Source organism: Tachypleus tridentatus, chromosome 13 (assembly GCF_004210375.1).
Source record: "Tachypleus tridentatus isolate NWPU-2018 chromosome 13, ASM421037v1, whole genome shotgun sequence".
Taxonomy (NCBI): domain Eukaryota; kingdom Metazoa; phylum Arthropoda; class Merostomata; order Xiphosura; family Limulidae; genus Tachypleus; species Tachypleus tridentatus.
Window position 1 is genome coordinate 265,695,533 of NC_134837.1, and position 24,874 is coordinate 265,720,406.

Here is a 24,874-nt window from a genome sequence, read left to right on the forward strand (position 1 = left end):
TTCTAATAAAAGAAATTTAAGGTAGTTATGTTTCAAGATTATGTTGTGTTGAAAATGTATCACTGCAAGATAGATGACTTATTGATGGTGTACCATTGCTGGATGAACGACCTGTTGAAAATGTATCACTGTAGGGTGGATGTTCTGTTAAGGATGTATCACTTTATTGGATGACCTGTTAATGGTGTATCACTAAAAGATGGATGATTTGTTAATGGTACATCAATGCAGGATGGTTGTTCTGTTGAGGGTGTATCACTGCAGGATGGATGGTGTATTATTACATCAGTAGCTATTACATAATCAAGTTATCATTTAATTTTAGAATGAAGCTGTTTGTGTAAAAGACAGATTTCTTATGTTTATAAATTTCACAGAAATAACCTCTTGACAACTTTCAGGGGAACATTTAGTAATAAAACTACTTGTTGTAAAGAGTTAGTTCTGAAAAATCCATAGTATATTTATTACAAATTACATATGCTTATTAGACACTAGATGGCACACCTTTATAAAACTAATTACAATTCAAAAGAAATGTTAAAAATCTATATAAAAAAGTCTGATTAAGAAATATATTTCATAAAATTATAAAACTAAGATATTTGAAGTTATTACTTAAAGAATATTATCTGTTATACAATGCTCTAGAAAACTTCAAAAACATTAATGTTACAGTCAATTACAGTTAGCTGTAACACGTGAGACGTCAAACTGTGATCTTAAGATCATCTCGTTACAATTGTTCTTGAACTGACTGAGAGATCACAATTTGACTATTTGTTATGATTTAACCTGGAGGTACTAATAAGAGACTATTATTTACTAAAATGCTGTTGGAGACTAGGAAGAAGGTCTAGGGTGAGACTATCGGCTACCATCATTCCTGCAGCAGACGTTCTAAGATTCCTGTAGAAAAATGGGAAAAAACATTACATAGGAAGAAGGTCTAGGATGAGACTATCGGCTACCATCATTCCTGCAGCAGATGTTCTAAGATTCCTATAGAAAAATGCGAAAAACCTTACATAGGAAGAAGGTCTAGGGTGAGACTATCGGCTACCATCATTCCTGCAGCAGACGTTCTAAGATTCCTATAGAAAAATGGGAAAAACCTTACATAGGAAGAAGGTCTAGGATGAGACTATCAGCTATCATTCCTGCAGCAGACGTTCTAAGATTCCTATAGAAAAATGGGAAAAACCTTACAATGTGTTTCTATCATTACATTACTTTAATAACAAATAAAGAACTTCAATACAGACAGAACTGTAAACATTATTGAGCATACGAGGGCTGTTCAAAAAATACGTGGACTGTTTGAATTGCGCGGCTCCAGTTGGGTCCAGGGGAATTCGCTTGGTGTCGCTAGGTTCGCACAGATCAGCTGATTACGACGCCATTTCCTGATTGCAGATATCTTCATTTGTGTATTAGCTACGCGGTTTTAAGTGAAGTGCGATTTTTTCGTTTGGCGGATTTCAGAATGAATGACCTGAAGGAGCAACGACTTGCTGTGAAATTTTGTGTTAAACTTGGAAAATCTGCGACTGAAACTTTTGCTATGCTTAACACGGCTTACGGTGATGTTGCTATGAAGCGTACGGCATGTTTCAAGTGGCATAAACGTTTTAAGGATGGTCGACAGTCCATTGAAGATGATGAGCGTCCTGGACGTCCTTCCACGTCAACTGACGACCCACACGTCGACAAAATCAACACCCTGGTGCGGGCAAATCGACGTCTGACTGTCAGGGAGCTTGCTGAAGAGTGTGGGATATCAGTTGGATCTTGTTACGAGATTTTGACCGAAAAATTGTAGATGTACCGCGTTGCTGCGAAATTCAGCCCTCAGAACTCGTGAGTTTTTAGCCAAACACTCGATCACTGTTCTTCCCCACCCCCCCTACTCACCTAACCTTGCTCCTTGCGATTTTTCTTGTTCCCCAAACTCAAAAGACCCTTGAAAGGAAGAAGATTTGAGACGATTCCCGAGATTAAGACAAATGCGACGAAGGAGCTGGATGACATTACAAAAGAAGCGTACCAGGACTGTTTCAACAAGTGGAAACACCGTTGGGATAAGTGTGTGCGTTGGGGAGGAGAGTACTTTGAAGGGGTCCCAGACCTGTAACTTCTAAATAAAGTACATTTTGTTTTATGACGTCAGTCCGCGTATTTTTTTAACAGCCCTCGTACAGCTGATTCTTATAGAAAGAAAACAAATACATTTTTGAAACAATTTCCATAATTCCATGGTCAGTTTATAATGGGACAGAATAAAATTAGTGGAGTTCATGAAAGGATAATGGTTAGTAATATCAATCCACCTCAAATCTGTTGATAAAATTAATTTAAAACAACCACAAAAACAATACAAACAAAAACGATACTTTTAAAAATACAATAAACTGAACATAAATAAAGTTTCACATTTTGCAAACATGGTGTAATTCAACTATTGAACAGATTCAGGGCTTTTCATTGGTTATAATAGTAAGAGCAGAAGGAATTCAAAGATCTTTTTCAATATCTGGCAGCTCAGTAGAGTAGACCAAATTGATATCTTTCTAATACCTAAGACCAATTAATATTAGTAAAGGTTACATTTCCTGAATATTTTTGTACCGAACATCAAATTGCAATGCCTCATACAATCTTGTACCCATTTACCCTCTTGTTCCTAAGACACATACCCATCAATGGTCAGCTGCAAATTCAAAGATGACCTAAAAAGGTCGATTTATTATTCTGTACTTTATTTTAATAAAAGTTTTGATACCCATACCAGCCGTCTTTAGAATACATATTTACTTCAGGTGGGTCTCTCGTCATCACAAATGATTTGGTGGCACAGTTTATTAACAAGAAGAAGAGAGGATCAAGCTACCTTTAGTACCAACAAAGGATTTAATGATTTGGATGGAACTTTTGATATATTTTAGTTCACCAGCCACCTTTCAGCATCAGGGAGAATTACAATAAAAACTGTATTTAATCTCAATACACAATGCATTAGATGCCTGCTATATGAATGCATTAAAGAGTATGCTCTCAGAATATCAAATCGTTAGGTAGTCAACAAAGTGTTACAACTCTACAAAATATGCCACTTAGGTTACAGTATAATTATGTACATCTCTACAAGATATGCCACTTATGTTACAGTCTAATTCTGTACATCTCTACAAAATATGCCACTTAGGTTACAGTATAATTATGTACATCTCTACAAGATATGCCACTTATGTTACAGTGTAATTCTGTACATCTCTACAAAATATGCCACTTAGGTTACAGTATAATTCTGTACATCTCTACAAGATATGCCACTTAGGTTACAGTATAATTCTGTACATCTCTACAAGATATGCCACTTAGGTTACAGTATAATTCTGTACATCTCTACAAGATATGCCACTTAGGTTACAGTATAATTCTGTACATCTCTACAAGATATGCCACTTAGGTTACAGTATAATTCTGTACATCTCTACAAGATATGCCACTTAGGTTACAGTATAATTCTGTACATCTCTACAAGATATGCCACTTAGGTTACAATATAATTCTGTACATCTCTACAAGATATGCCACTTAGGTTACAGTATAATTCTGTACATCTCTACAAGATATGCCACTTAGGTTACAGTATAATTCTGTACATCTCTATAAGATATGGCACTTAGGTTACAGTATAATTCTGTACATCTCTACAAGATATGCCACTTAGGTTACAATATAATTCTGTACATCTCTACAAGATATGCCACTTAGATTACAATATAATTCTGTACATCTCTCCAAGATATGCCACTTGGGTTACAGTATAATTCTAAATAATTTAATCATGTAAAATTTTAGTGTAAGTGTTTTAAATACAATATATTGAAATGTTTGTCACTTCCCTCAGAGAAGCATTATACTGTTTTAAAGAATGACAACAATGAAATTGAGCCAATGATATGTCTAGCATTTAAAGTGTATCAAGTTTCTACAGAGAGACAAAGAACTGTACCAGTTAAACGATGACACTTATCAACCTGAACTAAAACCATGTCTAGTATATCAAGTTTCTACAGAGAGACAAAGAACTGTACCAGTTAAACAATGACACTTATCAATCTGAACTAAAACCATGTCTAGTGTATCAAGTTTCTATACTCATGTTACAACATAAAATAGGAAGCGAAAACAGAAACGTGTTTTGATCAGCAGACTTATTTAAGAAATATCAAAAAAAGACAAAAACTGTTACATATCAAGATTTACTTTGGAAGTTTATGTAATTCTTTTAAAACACTAAATTTGTAACAAACATTAACAAAAGCAACAAATCAGACATCATGTGCCAAAACTGTCAAAAATAAACCAACAGGCAGTACTTCTATGATTCAAAATAACAATTTTACTTTTCATATAAATTTGAATAAAATAAAAAACAAAACACATTTATAGTTGGGAATGGTAATGTTACTAGAACTGGCACCGTTGTTTTGAACAGAGTGATGTCAACTCAATTGAAACGACACCATTGTTTTGAACAGAGTGATGTAAACTTAATTGAAATGGCACCGTTGTTTTGAACAGAGTGATGTAAACTTAATTGAAACGGCACCGTTGTTTTGAACAGAGTGATGTAAACTTAACTGAAACGGCACCATTGTTTTGAACAGAGTGATGTAAACTTAATTGAAACGGCACCATTGTTTTGAACAGAGTGATGTAAACTTAATTGAAACAGCACCATTGTTTTGAACAGAGTGATGTAAACTTAATTGAAACGGCACCATTGTTTTGAACAGAGTGATGTAAGCTCAATTGAAACGGCACCATTGTTTTGAACAGAGTGATGTAAGCTCAATTGAAACGGCACCATTGTTTTGAACAGAGTGATGTAAGCTCAATTGAAACGGCACCATTGTTTTGAACAGAGTGATGTAAGCTCAATTCAAACGGCACCATTGTTTTGAACAGAGTGATGTAAGCTCAATTCAAATGGCACCATTGTTTTGAATAGAGTGATGTAAACTTAATTGAAACAGCACTGTTGTTTTGAACAGAGTGATGTAAACTTAATTGAAACGGCACCATTGTTTTGAACAGAGTGATGTAAGCTCAATTCAAACGGCACCATTGTTTTGAACAGAGTGATGTAAGCTCAATTCAAACGGCACCATTGTTTTGAATAGAGTGATGTAAACTTAATTGAAACAGCACTGTTGTTTTGAACAGAGTGATGTAAACTTAATTGAAACGGCACCATTGTTTTGAACAGAGTGATGTAAGCTCAATTCAAACGGCACCATTGTTTTGAACAGAGTGATGTAAGCTCAATTCAAACGGCACCATTGTTTTGAACAGAGTGATGTAAGCTCAATTCAAACGGCACCATTGTTTTGAATAGAGTGATGTAAACTTAATTGAAACAGCACTGTTGTTTTGAACAGAGTGATGTAAACTTAATTGAAACGGCACCACTGTTTTGAACAGAGTGATGTAAACTTAATTGAAACGGCACCATTGTTTTGAACAGAGTGATGTAAACTTAATTGAAACAGCACCATTGTTTTGAACAGAGTGATGTAAACTTAATTGAAACGGCACCATTGTTTTGAACAGAGTGATGTAAGCTCAATTCAAACGGCACCATTGTTTTGAACAGAGTGATGTAAGCTCAATTCAAATGGCACCATTGTTTTGAATAGAGTGATGTAAACTTAATTGAAACAGCACTGTTGTTTTGAACAGAGTGATGTAAACTTAATTGAAACGGCACAGTTGTTTTGAACAGAGTGATGTAAACTTAATTGAAACGGCACAGTTGTTTTGAACAGAGTGATGTAAACTTAATTTATTAAGGTTATAAATTTAGTAATGGATTGAACAGTAATTTATATCATTATTAGGTAAAGAAAAGTAAGTACATCTATAGAACTTTTCATGAAACATAGGATAGAAAAAAATATTTATAACTTGTAGCAGCAAACAGAATTCATAATGAATTATTGTGAATTTGTCAGAAACCAAAACTAAACATACGCACCTTCCATCAAACTGTAACAGCTTGTTTCTCATGTGTTCCTTCAGTGGCACTGAGTGACTTAGCACGTCTGTGAGACTGGCTCCACCAGAAAATATACACCATTGCTGGACAATATTTAAATAAATGGTTCAGTTATCATTTTAATATATACAATTATTACTGCATAAAGTTTGGTATTTACGTAATAATTTTAATTTTCATGTAATAGAACCTCTCAGTGTGCTCGACATTCTTAGTAAGTATCTCTATATAAATTACTGTAATTACATTTCCTCTCATGTTATTACAAGAAAAATATTGCTTTTCAATAGCACAAATACACATGAAATGAAAGTCTTTCAAGTTAATATTTATTCAACATATTTTCAATGTTTTCAAGCTTTGTGCTTATAATTAAACCTAGGACACAACAAGTCTTTTGTTAAGCTTTTATTAACACTGTGCAAATAAATATGTACTTTTTAAGTATTACTGGTTTTGTTTTCCAAATAAATTTCCAAGTTTGCTTCCCTCTGTTGAAAAAAAGTTTTTTCAATGTTGTTGTCAACTGTTGAACTGGTGTCTGGCCTTGATACTGAAACTGGTTCCTCAAACTTATTTTACCTTCAATATTCAGTATACAAAACTTGATACTGTGTTGTTACTTTAATTAATTACTCGCGATACAAAACTCTATTTCAGCTGTTGAAAACATTAACCTCAGATGACCTCATTACTTATTACCTAGCTCTTCATTGGTCAGACACTGACCTACCCCCAACATTACTCACCTCATTATTTATCCCTCTGGCAGTTCTTACTCCAGTCAGTAAATATTCTTCTAACCTGAACAAGTACACTTGATATTTCAGTTAAATTATTTGTAATACTTCTACGTCACTTTTAGAAAAGTCTTACCACAAACAAAAATAGAAAAATGCAAATTGTGTATGTGAAGGTAAAATGTATTATATTAAAAAAAACAAATGTCTTGTCTGAACATGCTTAATAAATGTTTAATCTACTTACATTTAATTACAGCTGAAATAATTATGCAATAAATACTGGGGACTAATAAAAAACAGAAAAGTGTCACAATAAATTATATTGTATTTTGAAAAACAAAACAAATTGCACTTTATTCATACTGTTTCAAGAGGAATAAACAATTACTTTTGTAAAAAAAAGATTGGCACATGTATACTTTGTTGCATTTCAAAGACTATTTTTACAATTAAAAATAAACCTGAATTTATTCAAATGATATACAATTCCATCATCTAAACACAATTAAAGAAAAGGTTCAGTAATGGTTGGTGTGTTGTTAAGCACAAAGTTACACAATGGGCTTTCTGAGCTTTCTCCACTACAGGTATCAAAAATATAATATTTTTACTGTTACATGCACACAGACTTGCAAGTAGGCACTAGAGGGCTAACATCACAATAAATTGAACTATTTTAAATCTCTCCAGTATTATGACAACCTCCTTTTCAAATGTACAATTCATTAAAATGAAATGTCTTCAACTTATCACTGATCACAGATATTCCACCAATCTTAGAAGCAGCTTAATTGTTTACAACTGTTATGTCAGATTTACAACAAGGCAGTTAAAGCCTCAATTGAACAAAAAAGAATATGGTTAAAATGCATCCTCAAATTAACTAAAAACAACAATTAATGCAGTTTAAATTAAACTAAAAAGAACAATAAATGCAGTCAAATTAATGTAAGAGAACAATAAATCCAGTTCAAATGAACTAAAGAAAACAATTAATTCAGTTCAAATGAATTGAAGAGGGCAATTAATTTAGTTCAAATTAACTAAAGAGAACGTTGAATTCAGTTCAAATGAATTAAAGAGAACGTTTAATTTAGTTCAAATGAACTAAAGAGAACGTTTAATTCAGTTCAAATGAATTAAAGAGGGCAATTAATTCAGTTCAAATGAAGTAAAGAGAACGTTTAATTCAGTTCAAATGAACTAAGGAGAACGTTTAATTCAGTTCAAATGAACTAAAGAGAACGTTTAATTCAGTTCAAATGAACTAAAGAGAACGTTTAATTCAGTTCAAACAAACTAAAGAGAACGTTTAATTCAGTTCAAACAAACTAAAGAGAACGTTTAATTCAGTTCAAACAAACTAAAGAGAACGTTTAATTCAGTTCAAACAAACTAAAGAGAACGTTTAATTCAGTTTAAACAAACTAAAGAAAACGTTTAATTCAGTTCAAATGAAGTAAAGAGAATGTTGAATTCAGTTCAAATGAATTAAAGAGAACAATTAATTCAGTTCAAACGAACTAAAGAGAATGTTTAATTCAGTTCAAACAAACTAAATAGAATACTTAATTCAGTTCAAACGAACTAAAGAGAACGTTTAATTCAGTTCAAATTAACTAAAGAGAACATTTAATTCAGTTCAAACGAACTAAAGAGAACGTTTAATTCAGTTCAAACGAACTAAAGAGAACGTTTAATTCAGTTCAAACGAACTAAAGAGAACGTTTAATTCAGTTCAAACGAACTAAAGAGAACGTTTAATTCAGTTCAAACGAACTAAAGAGAACGTTTAATTCAGTTCAAATGAACTAAAGAGAACAATTAATTCAGTTGAAATTAACTAGAGAGATAATTTACTTGATAATTTAAAGAAAAAGTGCTTTTAAAAAACCTTTAAAGTTGAGAAACATGAAATTAACATGGTCTTATAGTTGGAATTAAATATAATTTTTTTCAATTACTGACAATGAAATTTGTTTTACATGCAAATTTTTTGCATTAAATCTCCATTATCAACAATTTTGTCATTCATATTTACATACATTTTATATGAACAGTTTACCCGTTTTTTGTGAACTAGAAACCTCAGAATAGAAACAAAACGTTTCTTTGTGAACTTGACTAATACCTCTCCACTCACATGTCTAAATGGGACTGAACTACAATTTTTCTAGTTCCATGTCCATATCTTTCCACTTCTTTCATCCACACATCTGGCTCTAAAGTCTGAATCCGTGCTTCTCGACTGTGAGATGCCGTCTGCTGTGGCACAAAACGTCCATGAGCTCCTGTTGGTGAAAATAAAATAGAAGGTACCTTGGCTCACAAAGAAAGGTCACAAAATATGTTGTTGAAACAATACTTTCCTTTTTAATAAACTCAACAAGGATTTCACCTGCTGCACTTAATACTTTAAGCTGAAACTAACCTTCATTCAGAGTGTGCACTTCCACTTTCATTATTGTCATATCCAGTTGAAAACACTTTATGCTGAATAAAAAGATGCAGGCAAAAAACGTTCCATGTGATTAAAAGAATGAAATCAAAATTGAGAGACAAATTGGTAGCTACACATATAGTATTCATTCCTTAGTTAATTAGATCACATATGTTGTTGAGCTTGAGGCGTGTCGATGGTAAATTAAGATATGTAGCCAAACTAACTAGAGAATGAATAGTTGCTATTAAGTCTTTATTAGTGCTACAAGAGAAGCTACTAGTTTGACTACAAATTTTGATTTCATTCCTTTAAGTCACACACTCAATCCTTTTTCTGTTTGGTCACACATTCTTTTTACACTCAAGGTGTTTACGATTAGCTATCGTGACTTTTTGTCAATACTTATCAACTACAGCAAGTAAGCAAGTGACACTCAGTAGTAACCAGCATTAGCTCTAGGATTGCAATCTTACCATTCAGGACGGATCCTTCTGATTCTTTAAAATATATGGTATTTTCTTCATCTCTGAGACACTGTTAATAACTTTCTTTATAGTAAAACCATGGAATTTGGATTAACAGTTTCTTGTTATCATCTGCAAGCACTTGGTACAATTGTACCAAACATTATTAATTATGCTAGTTGCTTAAGTTAATACCATGTGACAGTAAATGCTCTGCAATTAGGTAAAATTACATAAAAATTAGCAAATTTTTTGTTCAAAAAGTTGGTAATTAATAATCAACAATAACTATCTAACTGGTATGATTCTTTTGAAAACTTAAGCTGGAAACTGCTTATCTAGTTTGTTCGACCTAACTAATACTTATTTATCTGCAAGTCCTTTCATCCTATAGTTTCCCTACACTATGCCAACTGTATTTAATTCAGATGATAAAAAGCTAAAACTGGTGCACATTTACTCTTAGGTGAAACTGTAGCAAAAATGTTAAACTAATAGCTCATGTGACTTTTACATTGACGTAAGCAAAGATTTTAGTCAAAATTGAGTGTTTTGTTGAATAACTATGCACATATAGATCACATTTAGACCAAATCTGTACCTGTTGGTTGTAAAGATCTATCAGTGTACCATATTCAACACTATTTATGAAGTATGTTTTTCTATGTTAAAAAAATTCATATTTTTTGTGTGAAGAAAGAAATAGAATATTTAACAAAATTTTAAATTTTATGTCTTGCATATTTCTTAATTAATTAGTTTGAAGTCTGGTATATGAAGTAAGTGTTTAGTAAAGCACATACACTGAAAATACGTGATAGTTTGGATTACCACAGTCCTAACTAAATAAAGTGAAAAATTGGTAAACTATTACCACTATGTCCAGCAGGTTGTTTTGGCTGCATGGCACACTACAACGTCTCTTGATATTATACTTACAATTAGACATTCATGTACACACTCAATAAACTCTACCTTCATTACTTTTGATACTCAAGATTATAAAGAAAGATATTTGGTGATTAATAACTTTCTGTTAATTATACAGATGAAAAAAAAAATCTTTCTCTAAAGTCAGAGTTAAAAAACACATTCTACATGTGTCTGGTACTGGCAAAAATAAAACTGCAATATCAAACAGTTACAGTATACCAGTTACAGCCGAAACAAAAGCATATGTCTAACAGTTACAGCATAAATAAAACTGTAATATCAAACAGTTACAGTATACCAGTTACAGCCGAAACAAAAGCATATGTCCAACAGTTACAGCATAAATAAAACTGTAATATCAAACAGTTACAGTATACCAGTTACAGCCGAAACAAAAGCATATGTCCAACAGTTACAGCATAAGTAAAACTGTAATATCAAACAGTTACAGCATAAGTAAAACTGTAATATCAAACAGTTACAGTATACCAGTTACAGCCGAAACAAAAGCATATGTCCAACAGTTACAGCATAAATAAAACAGTAATATCAAACAGTTACAGTATACCAGTTACAGCCGAAACAAAAGCATTTGTCCAACAGTTACAGCATAAATAAAACTGTAATATCAAACAGTTACAGTATACCAGTTACAGCCGATACAAAAGCATATGTCCAACAGTTACAGCATAAGTAAAACTGTAATATCAAACAGTTACAGTATACCAGTTACAGCCGAAACAAAAGCATATGTCCAACAGTTACAGCATAAATAAAACTGTAATATCAAACAGTTACAGTATACCAGTTATGACAAATGTAGAACATTTATACCAAACTATGCTCAAAGTGGCCACAACCATACTTTCTACTTTATGGAAATATATTTACTTTTACAATTAATAAAATTCTTTTATTTGAATGAAACATTTGTATACAGGATTTCTGTATGAGATCAAAACAAATGAATATTTTTAAAGATTTAGGTATTTATTTATATGAGTTTTATTGTATATATACTCCTGCAACATTTCAGCTACAACAAGTATTTATGGCACTCAAGTGTAGAATACTTCACTTAGTTCAACAAAATATTACCCAAGAATAGTTTAAAATAAACAAATTTTAGAATTGAGTTTTGTCACGGTTAATATGTGTACGTTACAGTAAAAACTATTACCACTTCGGCATGTAAAGCATTCCATTTTATTAAAGTCAGTAGCAAAGAATATTATTTTCATTTTGTAAACAAAGATAAGTATTAGTGAGTGTAATTTAAATTTATCAAATTAAAAGCTTTTATTTAGATCAAAGCAAACAGATTTTTTTAAATATAACATGAAAAGCAGTGTGTAATGTACTAACCATACAACAGTTTTATAAATGACTTATAACCAAATGGTTAATGGACCAAATGACAATGTATTTTCAACAAAAAGATACATTAATTGGGTAGTCGTTATATGAACAACAACTACCAAATTGATACATCTTTCTTATGTATTAAAATGTTAAATAATATCTTACTGGTTCAGACAGACTCTTCCAGATATATGTGCAAACTCATAATAATTCTACAAATACTTTTCACATTTTATAGAAGCCCACAAAGCTAGTTTATTTAACTATTTCTTCCAAAATAAATTAACACATTTCAAATGTCAAATGTAAGAAAAGAAATTAATTCACATATAAATATGTTTTGAATGTTTATTATATTTGAACAAAGAATTGTACACCCGTAGTTACTGTAGTGACCAAAATATCATTACAACACACAACTGTGTACATTGTCTTCTACAGGTCAAAAGAACTAACTGATTTTACCATCTCACTTTTTTGCTACAGAAAACAAATTATATTTTCAACAGTACAAGTATATCCACAAGAAACTTTACAATTTATAATGTAAAATGCATGCCACACAACTGACTATAATTTGTTACTTAAACCAACTGAAGTATGAACACTCACAGTTTGTTTCCTACTTCCCTGAAGAATGCATAAAGTAAACCATTGAAGATTGGTCCATTTAAAAAGAAAAGTTGGTTTTATAAAGACATTTACAAAATCAATTTAGAATCTTATTTACAGAGACACTAAAGTCTCTTTCACAGGGTTAAACTTTTAAATAACAGCTCTAATCAAACCACATTTCTCACAAGCAAAGATAGTTACTACTAACATCTTTGGGGTAATGTGAAAACTCTGAACAAATGGCAAATACAATTAAACTTCACAAAATTGTAAAGGTTGCTGTGGTAACTTAATCTCTCTGAAGTTTTAAACAATACTGTGAACACATGGCCTTCACAAAGTTTCTGAGCATGCCAAAGACATTCAACCTCCATGAAAGTCTAAATATTGCCTTACATAATGAACCTCAATGAAGTTTAAAAGCTTCCTGTTGACACTCAAGAAATTATTCACATTTACAAAAAATAGCAAACATAATCATGCCATAAAAACAGACATAAATAAGTGAGTCTCTACTGTTACATTTCAGATTCAAACTTTTCATACAATATTGTTGTTCATACATACTTTTTTTGCTACCACAAAGTTACTCAACTTTACATAATACCCACATCTGTTTATTGTAAATGAATTTTACTGTATACCTGGACCAATACCAATATACTGTGTTCCATTCCAGTAACTGTTGTTATGAATACTTTCTGCTCCCTAGAATTTGAAAATGTGAAATATTATACATCTAAGTGATGTAAAACACAAAACGTTAGATAATATGAAACACTAAACACACAGATGATACAAAAACAGAATATTAATCATTTACGTACTTAAAAAATAAAACATTGAGTACATTAGATATCGTTAACTACTGAGATGTGTATGCTAAACACTTAGATAACATGAAATATAGTCCATTTAATATAAAACCTGAATACTATTAAACACCTACATAATGTGGATCACAAAATGTTAAACATCAATATGGTTTAATGTTTAAGTTATTCTTTAAGCTTCAAGAGTTAACCTAAGAACTTACATTCCTAGTTTACCAATCATACTTTATTCCTATACTAAAAGGTATTTGTTCCTATCATCCGTCAAGTTGGATATTTATGATACATAAAGAAAGTAACACCATATTTTTCTGTTTGATAAACGCTTACTAAAAAAGTTGAACTTAAACATGTCAACATGTGTAATTCAAAAACGGTTACAGAAAAATTCTGATTATCTCTTAAAAATATTGTATTGTTTCTTGGTACATATCCAATAATTAAAACTAATAATTAATGTAAGAAAACAGGATACAGGAGTGATGCCGGACTGAAGACCTGCTAGTTCCTGAGACCCACAAGATATACTGTTGAGGGTTAAAGATCGGATTAACATAATAATTCTACTAGTTAAATCTTGTGGAATTATTTACACAAATAGTAAATAAAAAATATGAAGTTGTATTACTTCAAATGTATTGATGTTCAAAACTTACGTTTCTTGCAAAATTGGACACCTCATACCTCTGGAAGCCTGCATCAGTTAACATCTACAGTAAAAAAAAATACCCGTTACCAATAAATACAAACAAAAATCAATTATGTAATGTTTTGCAGAAAACAAAAAAAAAATGGCATACACCAAATAATAATTTAATTATTACTATAAAAGTTTAAATCTTATACAAAACTATTCTTACCGATACTGCTACTTCATAAAAATCTGTCACTTCTGCATCAGTAGGCATGCTCTAATAAATCAAAATATACTTCACTGAATTGTTTAGTCATTATATTTGGTAATATAAACAACACAAAAACATGTAATCTATAATATAAATCTGGAAGGTGCACAACTAATCAAACATTAGCTCATTTTTTACTTTTATTATTTTATAGCAAAAATAAAGTCAAGATGGTTGAGACAGAGTTAACATAAATACAAAATGAGCCTTGTAGTTTTATGTAATTCACTTGCAGAAAAAATTTTAATAAAATACTTTTCCAAATTGAGCTATATTAATGATCTATATATGTATACATCTGGCCAGTAGCTCTATTAATTTCATTTCAATACATTTTTATTTTTAAAGGAGTGTTTATAACACATACTCATATAATAAGAACTGTACCTCTCAAAAACAAAACAATAGAATTTCTCGATTACAAACTCAAATGAAACAGAGCTGGAAGATGAACAAATGATAAAAGATATCTTTTCATCAAGCATGACCTCAGTCCTATCCAGTAGAAGATACATCTTCATCAAGCATGACCTTAGTCCTATCCAGTAGAAGATATCTCTTCATCAAACATAACCTTAGTCCTATCCAGTAGAAGATATCTTCACCAAACATGACCTTAGTCCTATCCAGTAGAAGATATCTCTTCATCAAACATGACCTTAGTCCTATCCAGTAGAAGATACCTCTTCATCAAACATGACCTTAGTCCTATCCAGTAGAAGATATCTTCATCAAACTTGACCTTAGTCCTATTCAGTAGAAGATATCTCTTCATCAAACATGACCTTAGTCCTATTCAGTAGAAGATATCTCTTCATCAAACATGACCTTAGTTCTATCCAGTAGAAGATATCTCTTCATCAAACATGACCTTAGTCCTATCCAGTAGAAGATATCTCTTCATCAAACATGACTTTAGTCCAATCCAAAAGAAGCTATCGCTTTATCAAACATGACCTTAGTCCTATCCAAAAGAAGCTATCCTGTCATCAAATATGACAAAACCATCATCTTGACCTAGTAACTACTAGAACTAATAAACAATACCAAAAAAAGTTTTTTATAGTTACATTTGTCACCCATCTGGATTTTATATTTTTAGTTTCACATCAAAAACAGTAGTCAAGTCTCACTGAAGTTTATACAGAATTAAGTAAAATACTAAATGATGACATTTACAGTACATCAAAATGTTCATGTGCAATTCCTATGTTGGCCTGACATCAAGAGATTATATCTAAAAAGACTGCTAATTGTGAAGGTACCCAACTGATGAATTAATACAATCAAATAATTATGTTTTTGTTTTATTACATTCCACACTCTTAACATCAGTATGTTAAATGAACTGTATTCGTTGGCAAATTACGTTTTAGTTGTAAACTACGTAAGTAGTTCATTTTGTTGAGAAGTTACTTTTAAACAATTTACGTTTCAGTTGTAAACTACATAAGTAGTTCCTTTTGTTGAAAAGTTACTTTTAAACAATTTCTGAGTAATACTTATACTTATCTTACTTTTATATTTGGTTTATGTTTTCTGATGATAAATTTAAATCTTCAGTATTAAAAACACAACTCTTTTTAAAACCACAACTTACTAGTTTTCCACAATGGACAAGTTTAAACAAGGATGTTCCTCTTTCTAAAGTTAGCTGGTAGAGTGAAACATGGTCATCACAAATATCCAATAACTAAAATAGACAAAACCAAATCTTTAACAAACAAACTCTAACAATACTTCAAGGACCAAAATTATAGACATTTACAAAAATATTCTACAAGTATGATTGCCAGCATAGTGTCACCCAGTGTTTGGGTCACTGTCAATAATGTGTCATGTAGCATTCGGGTTAGTATCAATATAACGTCACCAGTGTTAAGATCAGTAACAGTATAACGGCAACCAGTGTTTATATAAGTATCAGTATTCTGTCACCCAGTGTTTGGGTCAATGTCAGTATAACATCACCCAGTGTTTGGGTCAGTGTCAGTATAACATCACCCAGTGTTTGGGTCAGTGTCAGTATAACATCACCCAGTGTTTGGGTCAGTGTCAGTATAACATCACCCAGTGTTTGGGTCAGTGTCAGTATAACATCACCCAGTGTTTGGGTCAGTGTCAGTATAACATCATCCAGTGTTTGGGTCAGTGTCAGTATAACATCATCCAGTGTTTGGGTCAGTGTCAGTATAACATCACCCAGTGTTTGGGTCAGTGTCAGTATAACATCACCCAGTGTTTGGGTCAGTGTCAGTATAACATCACCCAGTGTTTGGGTCAGTGTCAGTATAACATTACCCAGTGTTTGGGTCAGTGTCAGTATAACATCACCCAGTGTTTGGGTCAGTGTCAGTATAACATCACCCAGTGTTTGGGTCAGTGTCAGTATAACATCACCCAGTGTTTGGGTCAGTGTCAGTATAACATCACCCAGTGTTTGGGTCAGTGTCAGTATAACATCACCCAGTGTTTGGGTCAGTGTCAGTATAACATCACTAAGTGTTTGGGTAACTGTTAGTGTAACATCACTCAGTGTTTGGGTAATTGTTAGTGTAACGTCACCCAATGTTTGGGTCAGTGTCAGTGTAATGTCACTGAGTATTTTGTTCAGTAAAGTTGGCTTGAACACTGGGTGACATCTGATGTTATTTTTGTAGGCTTAGCATATAAAATTGGATAATGTTTTATCTTGCTCAAGCAGTGACAAGTCAGCACGACAACTGAAAGTCATCTTTTCTTACACTCCAGATAGATGCAGTTTATCAACATTTTAAATTCAGTAAAAACATCAATGCTTCTTTAAAATTACTTACAAAAGATTATTCTAAAATGGAAAAATACAATAAAGTTTCAGCTGGCTGACTTTAGTTGCATAGAAATTAATAGTTTACTCCCTACATTAACAGAAAACATTATTTAATAACCCTCTTTTTTAACAGTAAAAACACAAGCACCTACCTTTTTAAGTTCATCTTGCCATGCATACTGAGTTTGGTAAGGACGTCCAAAGATAATATCAATCGAAGTATTTCCACTATAAATATTTTTTGCTTCATCAATAACTCTTAAAGCTTCTTTGACTGAATGGTTTCTACCTAACAGCAGTAAATCTCTATCATTCAAGGCCTGTAAATAGGTAGAAAAATGCAACAAAAACTAAACTTCAGATAATAAATGTTTAATGAGCATCTGTCATATTGCAAGGATCAACTTCATTCTAGAATTAAAGGTGGAACCTGGTAGATTCCATCAGCTACTTAACACACTTTAGGAACAACTTCATTCTAGAATTACAGGTGGAACCTGGTAGATTCCATCAGCTACTTAACACACTTTAGGAACAACTTCATTCTAGAATTAAAGGTGGAACCTGGTAGATTCCATCAGCTACTTAACACACTTTAGGAACAACTTCATTCTAGAATTAAAGGTGGAACCTGGTAGATTCCATCAGCTACTTAACACACTTTAGGAACAACTTCATTCTAGAATTACAGGTGGAACCTGGTAGATTCCATCAGCTACTTAACACACTTTAGGAACAACTTCATTCTAGAATTACAGGTGGAACCTGGTAGATTCCACTTTCTACATAATTTATGCATCTAATATTTATGAGTCCATGCCTTAGTTAGAGGACCTCTAACAATGTACGTGTTACCCAAAAAAACATAATATAAAATGAAAATTAATCACACTAATTACCACTTGGGTCCTTTATGTTTCAAAGTAAATAATCTCACCCAATATTTCAGTTAATTCTTCATAATAAGTACTAAAGGAAATATATTAAACTGTTCAAAATATACATACAATAAACTGCTAGTGAACTAAATAAAAGGAAATCAATAGTTTTGAATGTTAGGACTACAACCCACAATTAAAAACTAATTTATTTACTGACTTCAAAACATCTTAAATAATATATTCTATTATTTCACAAACTTTATAAACAGTTATCTTTAGTACACGTTGAAAAATAAATGCATTTAATTTAGTTTATATACCTAAAAAAAAGTTGAAATTCACTCTACTGAAAATAACTGTACCTATTATTCATAAAACAATTATTGTATAGCACTTACCTGAACTCCAACAGAAACCCTGTTTATTCCAGCTAGCTTAAATTCCCTGAGAAACATAAATAGATATATTTGTATTTAAATAGTCCGTGAAACACACAAGCTTGTAAGAGTCGTATTTTAGATACAATAGAATATTAAAAAATACACACACAAAACACAATAGAGAAATAGTTTATACTGAGAACAATCTAAATTAACCATAAGAATTCACTTACAAATAATAAATAACATACCTCAGCCTTTGTGCTTCCAATGTTGTGGGATTGCATTCTAAGGTAACTTCAGTGTCATGAGGTACAGCTACTAAGTCTCTCACACAACTTATAACACTTTCTATTGTGCGAGGCTGAGCAAGGCTTGGGGTTCCTAAAATAAATGGTTGTGTGGAAGAAAAACTGTCAAAGACAATTATGAGTTTCATGACTTCATGAACTTCTATTCAAGTTGTAACTACTAAAAGTATACATTTGTGCTAATTATCACAGTAACTCAAATATGGGAAAATCTAATTACATCTGTTATTAAAGTCTTTAAACTTACATAGACAAAGATACTTTCATTTCTCTTACAAAAATAAGGAGCTACCTTTGTCTGATGTTTTTCTTATCAGTATGGATGTTGTAGACATGTTGTTGTTCCTGCTAATAATAAAGTTGAAATTTGTGTTATTTCTGTTACCCAAGATGTTACATAGTAAGTCTGTATTGTTATGATTGACATCTAATGTTGAAATACAAGTCTTACTTATGTCATCTACAGATGAAGTACAGGTGTTATTTATGTTGTCTACTGTTGAAGTACAGGTGTTATTTATGTTGTCTACTGTTGAAGTACAAGTGTTATTTATGTTGTCTACTGTTGAAGTACAAGTGTTATTTATGTTGTCTACTGTTGATGTACAAGTGTTATTTATGTTGTGTACTGTTGAAGTACAAGTGTTATTTATGTTGTCTACTGTTGAAGTACAAGTGTTATATATGTTGTCTACTGTTGAAGTGCAAGTGTTATTTATGTTGTCTGCTGTTGAAGTACAAGTGTTATTTATGTTGTCTACTGTTGAAGTACAAGTGTTATTTATGTTGTCTACTGTTGAAGTACAAGTGCTATTTATGTTGTGTACTGTTGAAGTACAGGTGTTATTTATGTTGTGTACTGTTGAAGTACAAGTGTTATTTATGTTGTCTACTGTTGAAGTACAAGTGTTATTTATGTTGTCTACTGTTGAAGTACAAGTGTTATTTATGTTGTCTACTGTTGAAGTACAAGTGTTATTTATGTTGTCTACTGTTGAAGTACAAGTGTTATTTATGTTGTCTACTGTTGAAGTACAAGTGTTATTTATGTTGTCTACTGTTGAAGTGCAAGTGTTATATATGTTGTCTGCTGTTGAAGTACAAGTGTTATTTATGTTGTCTACTGTTGAAGTACAAGTGTTATTTATGTTGTCTACTGTTGAAGTACAAGTGTTATTTATGTTGTCTACTGTTGATGTACAAGTGTTATTTATGTTGTGTACTGTTGAAGTACAGGTGTTATTTATGTTGTGTACTGTTGAAGTACAAGTGTTATTTATGTTGTCTACTGTTAAAGTACAAGTGTTATTTATGTTGTCTACTGTTGAAGTCCAGGTGTTATTTATGTTGTCTACTGTTGAAGTGCAAGTGTTATTTATGTTGTCTACTGTTGAAGTGCAAGTGTTATTTATGTTGTCTACTGTTGAAGTGCAAGTGTTATTTATATTGCCTACTCCATGGTAATGAACAATGTAAGTTATCAAATAACATGATAATATCTGATCATCTGAACAACTCGCGAGTGTGACTGATGATGACTGTTACCATCAGTAGCCTGATGTGTTTGTGTGTAAAGATACTACAATGAGTTACTTTTAACTTGACAAGTTTTTATACCTCACCATTATTTGTTTGTTCAAGTTTGTTCATAATATGGAATGTTCATGGTTCATTGCAGGATCTAAAGCACGTTCATGGTTCATTCGAGTATCTAATGGAAATAAATTATTCTCACACTTTGCAATGTAGCTTAGAATTTCACATACATACATAAGAGACATTAATACCAAACATATATCTTTACATATATAAACTGAATAACTGAATCACTTAGTGGTAATGTTATTATAGTTGTAACTATATAATTAATAAACACATTGCAAGACACAGAATGGTTTCCATTAGATTTCTTTTTTAATGTTTTATTTCTGTGTAACTTTAAACAGTTACAAATTTTTCCTGTCTCTGGTGTATACTGACTCAAATTAAAAAGTCAGATAATTTTGAGAGAGAAAATAACAAATAAATGAACATTTTAAGTTCAACAAACACCAGATCTTTAACCATTAGATTTTTCAAAAATCACTCAAGCAGAAATGTTTAAATTTGAAATCCAATGAAGAGTAGATGAAAAGCAACACATTACATGTATTTATGATATAAATTGGGATTTAGTTTTACCCTTCACCACAGCTGCCAATAAAAGAATAGAAACTGATGGCATCAACAACATATCAAACTTACAGTGGTAATACAGACATTGTCATTGTATTTGGTGTAAATAACTATACAGTTAAGCTGAACATCTCTCAGTGGTAATACAGACATTGTCATTCTATTTGGTGTAAATAATTATACAGTGATGCTGAACATCACTCAGTGGTAATACAGACATTGCCATTCTATTTGGTGTAAATAACTATACAGTTATACTGAACATTGCTCAGTGGTAATACAGACATTGTCATTGTATTTGGTGTAAATAACTATACAGTTAAGCTGAACATCTCTCAGTGGTAATACAGACATTGTCATTGTATTTGGTGTAAATAACTATACAGTTAAGCTGAACATCTCTCAGTGGTAATACAGACATTGTCATTGTATTTGGTGCAAATAACTATACAGTTATGCTGAACATTGCTCAGTATATCTCTGCCCTGCTACGTTTCAAACAGTACTTGTTTAACTTAGAAAATTCCACAAGAAGTATATTTACTAATCACAGAAAAGAATATATGTGCAACACCATTTCTCCTAGTACATGATATATGTTTACTTTCTAATTAGTGAACGTACTATTCAGAGTGTTTACCTCCTCCAAAGAATATTGTCTCAATATTCTTTACACCGCTAAGTCTCACAAGGGTTGTAGTCTCCTGGACTAAACATTTACACATACGATCATGATTCACTTGGTTACTGTAAATAAGAGAAACACAGAAATAAGTGAGAAAGATACAAAGGTTCAAGCAAAGTAATTAACCAAGAGATGAAAATTGTTTACCTTTAAGGATATTGATATTAAAAGAACAGACAGATGTAGTAAGCTCACAGCAAGAGAAAATCATGTACTTATTACATGTTTATAACAACGTTTTATCTCACCTTGTACATTCATTGTTATCAATATCTGTCATACTAGCTTTAAAAAGTCAGAAAAAGAATTTAAGAAATACACAGAATATTTTGTATAACAACAAGTTATTGGAAAAATAACTTTTAAAACTTCTAGTTAAAAAAATTATTTTGTTGAGATAGTTTATTTCATTACTTTGGGACTAAGTCAAACTCATAATATGTCATTAGTTGCTATACAAACATTACATTAATACCTCAATCCACCTTAAACATTGAAGCTTATGACACGTTCAACAAATAAAAGTTTTAAAACTGCAGAGAAAACAAACCTGATGTACTTGTTAAAATTACAGTAAGAACATCGTTTTTCACAATATGGCCACTGAAAGAAATAAAACAACATTGGTATAATTACAAAGATAATCTATATATTAATCTCTATTTACACATACAACAATAACTCTCTTTAAATATTATTCTTTGAAATTCACATTACAACAGAGAAACTTGTATTAGAAAAGATCTGAATTTTCTAAGTTATTTTACAAATAAAGGATTTTTTCAACACTGAAAAAAAGCCTCTAAGGATGTTGCTTCTCTTTACTTTTGTATAACTCCTGACAAAATAATTTTATCTAAATAAAATAAAATAAATAAAATAATTTTTTTTTATTACAATGTAATGATAAAAGCTGAACCTATATTTAAAATTGATGTAGTAGCCATAAATAGAAGATAGAAAGTTTCCTAGGTGGATTAATCCAAATTTTGTCATTTATTTGGTATCACTTTCAAATGTATTTTGTTAAGTACTTAATGCTACTGATATTGGTAGCAGTATAAGGATATAGTTTCTTATAATGTTATCTGTATTAAAAAAAACAGCTTTGAAAGTCCATGTCCTTTAACTCTTCTGAATGTCCTTATATATTATCTGATAAGTTTAGATACTACTTAATCATATTCAATAACAAATAATAACATATATTATCTCTAGCTCTAAATTTTCTTTTTATTAACTTGATTTGGTACTTCAAAAACACTATTTTTAAATACTGGCAAGTTATGGCACAATGTAATATTTATATAAAGTTCCAATTTCTATTTTACTATCATACCTATATTCATAGCTTTTGTTCTACTTATTTTCACTCATTATGATACAATTCTTTCACAAGTACTCACTCCTCATATCATAACTGCACTCACAATTCTTTACCTAATAAATTTCTCTACATTGTTTGATAACACAAAAATTACTTTCCTTTAATGATTACCTTTAGAATCACTATTTTATCTCTTAAGTATTTTCCAAAAACTTCTTATTAAAATACTTACGTGGATGTAAAGAGCTGCCTTTTCAAGCCAGCCAATAGTTGACCTTTCACTAAAGCACTGTGTCTCTTCCCACTGCTTGCTAACATTACTACACATACACTTCAGTAAGCATTTAAAGTTATTTCTCAGTGCTGGTGTGTAATAAGAACAAAGCCTCACCTTCAACATGTATTTGATTTCTTCAGTCTAATTCTAATTTGTCAGTTAAGCATCAAGACATATGATTAAGTAATATTAATTATTACACATATACACTAAAACAAACAGTAACTACATTGCTAAACAAGGTATTCAAAATTATTTACAAAAAATAAATTTCAAATTTACTATTCAAATGTTTTAATGCATCAATCAGTAGAAAATATGAGGAATTTAATTTTTTTCAGGATTTGCTGTAAAAACTTCAAGATAGAATTGTTTACTATTGTACAAGGGCAGAAAGCTGTTGAGTAAACTGAACTATTTTTTTTCCACCTGCTTGATCGTAAACGGTACATTTTGTACACCTAGTAACAGTAGTATTTAGTAGTAACATCGTTCAAACTTATTTTTGTAATTAGATATGAAATATTTGTATAAACAGTAACTAATAATACTATATAATTAAAGTTAATAATACTAACAACATCGTATGTTTTCCTAATTCTGGTTTTTTAAAACGCTAACTCATATCAAATTTTCTAATTAATTTGAATTGAAATGGGAAAATATTAATTAATGTTCATCTTATAACTAAAATATTGCTATAGTATAACAATTACTAACTGATTAGCATAAAATTCTACGAAGATTTACGAGTTCATAACCGTTAATTTTACATCCACATTGCCACTAAGGTATAGAGGGCGCTATATGTTTTTAAATTTAGGGTGTGCGTTTTCACTGTGGGCTATCTTATTATTTGTTGTATCAAGCGATGGGAATTGAACCCTTGATTTTTTAGCGTTGTAAATTCATAGGCTTATCGTTGTTTTACCAGGAGGCTTTTATTCACACCTAAATGCAAATTTTCACTTTTACAACTTTCCAATTTATCCTAGAATGATATGACACGTTATCACAGATACTGGAGAATTATAATCTCTCGACGAAGATTCATAACTCATTAACTGCATCCTTAGGTTATGTTTGTTTGTTTTCCTTGTTTTTAAAAATGGTCATTCCTGTTTATCACAAATGTATCTAGACATATTTAAACAGAAAATCATAACAGTTTTAACCCAAACAAAACGACAACAAAACTCCCGAGTACATATGGAACATATTATCATATGAAATGTTAAAATTTGAATCAGAACTGTTGCAAATTAAATATCCTAAAGCTCCTAGCTACTAACTCCATTGGAAATTTGATAAATTACGAAATAAAAAAGCTATCGTAAAATTATTATTTTGTATAAAATTTTTATAATTTCTGTCCGTGCTTTAAGACATATGTTTTTAATATATATAATTTGCATGTTTTACATTTTAACAGTGCTTCGACGGGTCAGACACCCAAGATTTTGCAGAACGTAATTTTCAAGACATTACGGATTGTGTGTTTATTGGCTAACGATTTTACCAAAATCTGATTGGACAAAAAGCAGGCGATTGCTTCACCCTTTGGGAAAACCGAATCCATGACTGGCTACAAAACAGGTATTGATATTTAGTGAGTAAGTGTATTGATTTTGTATTGATAAAGCAATATTAATACACAAAAGGAA

At 31.3% G+C, this 24,874-nt stretch overlaps 1 protein-coding gene and 1 pseudogene across 9 annotated transcripts in view; both read right to left on the reverse strand.

The window, feature by feature from the left end:
* LOC143237294 (radical S-adenosyl methionine domain-containing protein 1, mitochondrial-like) lies at positions 1-23,999 on the reverse strand. Of its 8 annotated transcripts, none has more exons than XM_076476373.1 (14): positions 23,166-23,999; positions 22,157-22,209; positions 21,562-21,668; positions 18,687-18,819; positions 18,454-18,499; positions 17,327-17,494; positions 15,966-16,058; positions 14,321-14,371; positions 14,117-14,170; positions 13,272-13,335; positions 8,954-9,101; positions 6,817-6,871; positions 6,047-6,150; positions 1-258 (listed from the first exon to the last, which is right to left on the reverse strand). In XM_076476373.1, exons 1-14 carry the CDS (start codon positions 23,331-23,333, stop codon positions 159-161), a joined length of 1,344 nt encoding a protein of 447 aa, XP_076332488.1. In that variant the 5' UTR covers positions 23,334-23,999; the 3' UTR covers positions 1-158. The 8 variants fall into 8 exon arrangements, 4 of the variants coding, with proteins under 4 accessions (XP_076332488.1, XP_076332489.1, XP_076332491.1 ...); XM_076476374.1 differs by lacking the exon at positions 1-258 and adding an exon at positions 266-909; XM_076476376.1 differs by lacking the exon at positions 1-258 and adding an exon at positions 929-1,094.
* Positions 1-24,874, reverse strand: part of LOC143236549 (ankyrin repeat and fibronectin type-III domain-containing protein 1-like) — a 319,259-nt pseudogene that overhangs the window by 200,448 nt on the left and 93,937 nt on the right. The gene's annotated exons all lie outside the window — the stretch shown is intronic.